At 39.6% G+C, this 7,005-nt stretch overlaps 1 protein-coding gene across 1 annotated transcript; it reads left to right on the top strand.

Annotated features, from left to right (window-relative positions):
• Positions 1–262: 262 nt before the first annotated feature.
• On the top strand, positions 263–2,566 carry DEFB134 (defensin beta 134). Its single transcript, XM_023736707.1, has 2 exons — positions 263–320; positions 2,424–2,566. Exons 1-2 carry the CDS (start codon positions 263–265, stop codon positions 2,564–2,566), a joined length of 201 nt encoding a protein of 66 aa, XP_023592475.1.
• The last annotated feature ends 4,439 nt before the right edge of the window (positions 2,567–7,005 follow it).

The raw sequence follows: 7,005 nt of genomic DNA, 5'->3' as shown, positions 1-7,005 counted from the left end.
TTTGGAAAATCCAAGTGGGGGAATAATGCCTTTGTCAATGGGAAAAGCTGTCAAACAGGAAAGGGCTGTCAATTTTGTCCACAGTTGAGCATTGCCAATTCAGATGCCTCAGGGTTGTTTGCTGGAGCATATCTACCTGGAGCAAGACATCTTGAGACCTGAGAGTTTTGTACAGGAGCAAATGCTCAACCTCATCATCTCTCTGTCTCTGACTGCCAGTGTCAGACTCTGTCACTAGGCTCCTCAACAGAAGCTCCTGGCCATGAAGACTCTCCTCATTATGTATGTGTCTCTCTTCTTGTGGGATCCAGTGTTGGCAAGTAAAATGGGAATCTTCCTGGGGGTCCTTCACCTAGAAGACAAACCCACTAAGCAACCCCATGAATGTACAACCACAATGGACCCTTTAATTTTCAAAATGGAAAAAGCATCAACCAGCTTTGAAGTCAGCAGTGCCTGAATCTTAGCTACCCAATTTGTAAGCTGTACAAACCAAAAAAAAAAAAAAAAAAACCAAATCCTTTGCCGTCGAGTCGATTCTGACTCATAGTGACCCTATAGGACAGAGTAGAACTGCCCCATAGAGTTTCCAAGGAGCGCCTGGTGGATTTGAACTGCCGACCTTTTGGTTAACCACTATGCCACCAGGGTTTGGGCAAAGTGCTGAGCTTTTCTGGCGTTAGTTTCTTCATTTGCAAAATGGAAATAGTAATGTTTACCTCAGAGTCTTGCAAGAATTAAATAAGATAATGTACACAATATGTGGTAGAGTACCTTCCACACAAGAGCTATCATTATATTTTCATTAGTAATGCTCCATGCTGTTTTGCTGCTGTTGGGTGGGGGGGTGTGAGGGGGGAGGTTTTGCTTGTTTGTTTTAATTCAAGGACATATGTCGTCCCTGCAAATTGTTAAGCACTCGAATACTAGCCAAAACTTTGGTGGTCCAAACTCACCCAAAGGCACGTCAGAAGGCAGGCCTGGTGATTTGCTTCTGAAAGGTCACAGCCTTGAAAGCCCTATGGAGCATTCTACTCTGCATACCTGGGGTCTCCATGAGTTGGGATTGACTTGACGACAACTAACAACAACAACATATCTAGGCATAATAGTCAAAAGAAGGAAATAGTGATAACACAAATTGTTAGGCTTTCTAACATATTGAAATTGCTTATAGCTAATTTACTGTCTCTGGATACCTTGGGTATGTAGGGAAACAGATTTGGAATAGCTCATTTCAAGAAAATTAATGAGCTTTCTGTGATGTTACAAGGAAATGATTAATCAGATGAGGTAACAGTGAGTGAGACATGAAGGAGACCAATGACTACTCTCATATCTTGAATTGGCCATATTCTTTTCTGACATTAGAAATTTCATCTTGAATATTCTCCTTATTCTGTATTACTGGATCTGCCCAAACCCATATGCTGTCATGTTCCATTTAATTTCTCAACCTTCCTAAAGTACCTCTAGGCAGAAGAACCAGAGTTTCAGATCATGTGACTCAATAGGCTGGATTTAAGAACACACAGGATCCAGGACCCTTAACGCTGTTGATGGGACCAATTAAACTATGGTTTGCGGAAATGGCCTCCAGACAGTCAACAACCTCATCTAGTCTACAATATTCCTTAAAGGGCTTCATACATTCCCACAGGTATTTCTTATCTCTTTATCTAGACCTTTACACTTCATTTTCTCAAAAGTGTTACAGATTATCCTCTTGAGCTTCCCTCTTGCCAACTGTGTAAACTGAACCCCTTTTATCATTTAGGATACCAATTCTTTAAGATATAATGACTTGAATAGGATATGTATTGGCTGGAAATTCCTATAAATGGCCAAATATTGGCAATCTTTTCCTCTTACCACTATCTTGCATATGAAAACAGAGAAACACTCATATTCTATTCTTCTAAGGTGTAGCATGTCTACAAAATTGTAAGTCCAGCTCAAATGCCTTGAGCTCCAATAAAACTTCCCAAATCTTCCTAGTTAAAATTGATCTCGCCCTCCTCTGAATGCACAATACCATTTCGTGTTGCAAATATCACACTGCACTTTTCATATTTCTCCTCTCTCCCACAGGTATCTTGTTTCTTCTCTTTTTGTCTAGACTGAAAATTCCTTGAGGATACTCATATTTGTACTGACAGTACCTTGTCCACAGGATTTATAAAAACTGGTTTTGGAATAAATAAATACTGAAGCACTACATGCATAGCTAACTTGATTATTTAGATTATATTAATTAACAAATTTGAGTAAACTTCCAATTCCCTAGTTATTTTCAATTACCGAATCAATTATAATGACCAAGACTCTTTGAAATCCAGTCTGATGAAAATAAAGGTACTCTAGTGATTCATGGTCCAGAAAAGGCCTGTAGTGAATTATCTTTCCAGTCATTTTCTTTTCAGGCATGAATCCACTACCATCAGTAATTTGCAAGAAATGCAATCAAAATGGTAACTGGAGACTCCAGGGCTATACAAATGAAATGTTAGTTGGTTACTCTCTGTTTCAACTGGACAGCTGTATCAAAGGAAACCCTGGACCCTGAAATGAGAAGCCAGTGAGTGTCAATGAACTTGAGGGCTCTTGACCACCCACCTTTCACACAGCCAGGAAATTTAGAGTAAACTGTGACACTATGATGTGACCAAGGTTGTTGGAGCTTAGCATTATTTGTAAATCACCAGAATCTTGTGATATGAAGAGGCGAACTGAAGCCTTTTTTTTTTTTTTAACTCTTAGCAATCCTTCAGTCTTTTTTTAATAATTTATTGTATTTTTGTCGTTGTTATTGAGGACACAGCAAAACATACACCAATAACTTCTATATGTACAATTCAGTGACATTTATTACATTTTTCAAGTTGCACAACCATTCTCGCCCTCTTTTTCTGAGTTGTTCCTCCCTCATTAATATAAACTCACTGCCCCCTAAGTTTTCTATTTAATCTTTGGAGTTGCTATTGTCAATTTGATCCCATATACTGTATTTTTACGCAAATAATGTGCACCTTCTACGTTTGTTTGCCAACTGCTCCCTCCTCCTGCGAGCTATTTTCATAAGCACTGCTATGCTAATTTTTCACATGTTCCTATAAAAAAAATTGCATAGCATGCTTATGAAAATACCTCACAGGGGATGAGAGCAGTTGGCAAACAAACGTAGAAGGCATGCATTATTTGTGTAAAAATACAGTAGATAGATCTTAGAAGAGCACAATGCTCAAGACAGACATTCTTTAATAGTTAAACTAAACTACTGTTTGTTTTTAAGAAAACTTTAGGATATGTATTTGGCATAAGGTTTAAAGATTATCTCAGAGCAATAGTTTCTGGGGTTCATCCAGCCTCCATGGCTCCGGAATATCTGGATTCCATGAGAATTTGAAATTCTGTTTACCATTTTCTCCCTTTTGATCAGGATTCTTCTACAGAATCTTTGATCAAAACATTCAGTAATGGTAGCTAGGCACCATTCAGTTCTTCTGCTCTCATGGCAAAGAGGGCAGTTGTACATGGAAGTAATTAGCCACATATTCCATTTCCTCTTCCTATTCCTGACTCTCTTCCTCTGTTGCTGTAGGTGAATAGAGACCAATTATTGTAACTTGCATGACACTTGCAAGCTTTTAACACCTCAGGCACTATGTAACTAACTAGGAGGTAGAACAGAAGCATTAAACACAATATTAGGCCAATTAACTGGGATGTCCCAAGAAACCATGACCCTAAACCTCCCAACCAAGGAACTAAACCCCATGAAGTGTTTGGTTTTACGTAAGCAGAACCTCAGCAGCTGCTGTGTTGTTGTTGTTGTAAACATATCTATCACATGACTTTTGCCAATTCAACTTTTTACAGGTGTAAAAACTTTTGACAGGAATTACATTAATCAGCTGTGCAAACCTATCCTTCATTAGTGCAGTTTTTCCATCACTGTAATCAGAAACTCAGTACTCCATAAGCAATAATCCCGCTATCCCCCTCCCTCTCACCTCTGGTAACCACTAATAAACTTTGGTCTCTATACATTTGCCTGTTCTTATCTTTTTGTATAAGTGAGGTCATACAATATTTTTCCTTTTGTGATTGACTTATTTCACTAAGCGTAATGTTTTCAAGCTCCATCCATATTGTAGCATGTATCAAGACTTCATTTCTCTTGCTGGCTGAATGGTATTCCACTGTATGTAGGTACCACATATTGTTGATCCATTCATACATTGATAGGCATAAATGCCTAAAGTTTGTTTCCACCTGTTGGCTATTGTGAATAGTGCTGAAATAAACATTGGTATACAGGTCTCTGTTTGAGTCTCTGATTTCAAGTCTTTCGAGAATATACTTAAGAATGGAATTTCTTGGCTGAAGCCTTCTTGAAGAGAGCTAGGCTTCTCATGAAAAATGCTTGGAATATATTTTCTCACTTCAAAGTGACGCCCATACTCTCCTCAGTAGCTATTTCTCTCTCTAGTCAAAGAAAAGATATCTTGATTATTTTGAAAAAATTAAAATTTGAGAAACATCTTTTTATTCCAAGTTCTATTCTACTATCCCTTTAGCTCCTATTTACCTTTGGTAAGAACCTCCCACATGTAGAAGAACATATCCTCCCTGGCACCCCAATGACCTTGCATGTCTCTCACACAGGCCTCATAGAAAAGACTTAACTACAGTCTGACCTGAGTCTCAGTCTAATCTGACCCTGAAGTTCTTCCTCAAATATAAAATATGAGGCACTTCCATGATACAGTTTCTTATTTACTTCTCTAGTGTGAGCAGGGACTTTCCACTTCACCCCCTCCTTCGGGTTCAACTACAGGCTATAAAACCTCTTTCCTTATAGTTTAAGGTTGGCTTCACAGAAGCAGAGGAGCCACTGCCTGTGTTGCCCATTACCTCACCCCCTGATTTACTGTCATCCTGTGAGACTAGAAACACAGAAAGCTAACATCATACTGATCTTGCTTTTCTGTCTGTGTAAGTAATAAACTGTCTGAATCTACTTGGGCTTATTGGGGTTTTCTTTCCTTTTTGTTTTTTACTAACTGATCCTAAGAAGATGTGGCAGGCACATCTAACCACTTCTGTAGTGGTGCTAATAATCCTACTGGCTAACAAGCTGCAGTTCAATGACTGCTGACTGCTCAACACCATCAATCCACATACAGATGCTTGAATGTGTGAATCCACATGTGCTGCTCAGAATGAAGTTGTGGAGGGGCAGTGAGGGGTTCTAATTGTGCAGTATTTTTCTTCAGCTTTAGTGGTGGATACAGCTTGGACTCTGTAATGATTCTGAGAGGGTGGGGCTCCAGCTACAAATAGCCAATTGTCGATATGGTACTGGACTGAGAAACAATAGCTAAGTTCCTAGGCTGAGATGACAATACAGCCTGCCTAGCCAGGCCTCACTGCAACTGGGAAGAGATGAAAGGAGAACTATGAAAAAAGAGGAGAAAGTGTTGTGGGAAGAGGTCTTGTATCCCCGGATACTGTCCAACTTTTGAGCAACTCCAATGTTGGTGTCTTTGGAGAGGAAGACACAAAAGTCTGGTAGAGTGTGTCCTCCCCTCAGAGGTCTAACCTCTTCTGTGGAGTGTGAAAGGAGTTGGGTTAAAATGGAATAGGGCCAGAGATAGCCTGAAAATAGTAACCATGGCTTGTAGGCAGAATAAGGAATGTACCTAGACTGGGACGAGAAAAATTTCAGCATCTGAGGGAGGCAGGAGGAGCCTTATCTGAAGAGTGTTGACTCTTCTGGAACGGTGACCTCATAACATCTCACACAGACTTAGGCTTGCTTCTTGTTTCACTCTTCCTTTTGGATGTAAGCTCTCTATGCATGACAACAAACAGAAACCTGAAAACAATTAAACATGCCAAGTATCTGAAGTACTTCTCTTTCCAAATGGATGAGGGAACACCATTACAGGTCAATTAGGGAGCTAAGCCACAAAGCCATGTAGAGAATCTGAGCTCCCTCTGGTGGAGGATTCAGCAATTTTCTGAAATCAGGTTAAGCCTTGCACACACAGAACTTCCTACTGCTACAAGTGAAAATAACATGGATAAGTCAGCCCTGCACTGTCTCTACCTTATTCTTCCACTAACCCAAACCTCTGCATTCATATACAGTGTCAGGAAATGAACATATTTACCAGGACTGTTAAAACAATGTTGTTGTTGTTTTTAGGTGCCATCGAGTCTTTTCCAACTCATACAGATCCTATGTACAACAGAATGAAACACTGTCCGGTCCTGTGCCATCCTCATAATCATTGTTATGCTGAGCCCATTGTTGCAGCCACTGTGTCAATGCATCTCATTGAGGGTCTTCCTCTTTTTCACTGACCCTCTACTTTACCAAACAGGATGTCCTTCTCCGGGGACAGATCCCTCCTGCTAACATGTCCAAAGTATGTGAGACATAGTCTCTCCATCCTTGCTTCTAAGGAGCATTCTGGTTGTACTTCTTCCAAGACAGATTTGTTCATTCTTTTGGTAGTCAGTATTCTTCACCGTAAGAACAATAGTAGCTGCAAACTGCTTTATTCTTTTTTTTTCTTTTTTTCTACTTTTTTTTAATTGTACTTCAGGTAAAGGCTTACAGAACAAATAGTTTCTCATGAAACAGAAGTACAAATGTTGTTTTATGACATTGGTTAACAACCCCACAACATATCAACCCTCTAACTTCTCAACCTTTTTTGGGGGAGGTGAAAATACACAGAGCCAAAGATACACCATTTCAAAAATATCTACATGCACAATTCAGTGCAATTAACCACGCTTTTCCAATTGTGTTGTTATTCTCACTTAAGATGAAGGCTTACAGAAAAAAATAGTTTCTCATTTAACAGTTACTACAAATGTTGCCCTATGACAATGGTTAAAAATTTCACAACACATCAACGATATCGTTACTCAACCTTGGGTTCCCTATCACCAGCTTCCTTGCCGCCTTCTGCCTTCTGGCCCTTGTCA

This window comes from Trichechus manatus, unplaced genomic scaffold (assembly GCF_000243295.1).
Source record: "Trichechus manatus latirostris isolate Lorelei unplaced genomic scaffold, TriManLat1.0 scaffold00091, whole genome shotgun sequence".
Classification (NCBI taxonomy): domain Eukaryota; kingdom Metazoa; phylum Chordata; class Mammalia; order Sirenia; family Trichechidae; genus Trichechus; species Trichechus manatus.
Note: the sequence above shows the minus strand (reverse complement) of the source record. Positions and strands in the feature narration are given on the sequence as shown.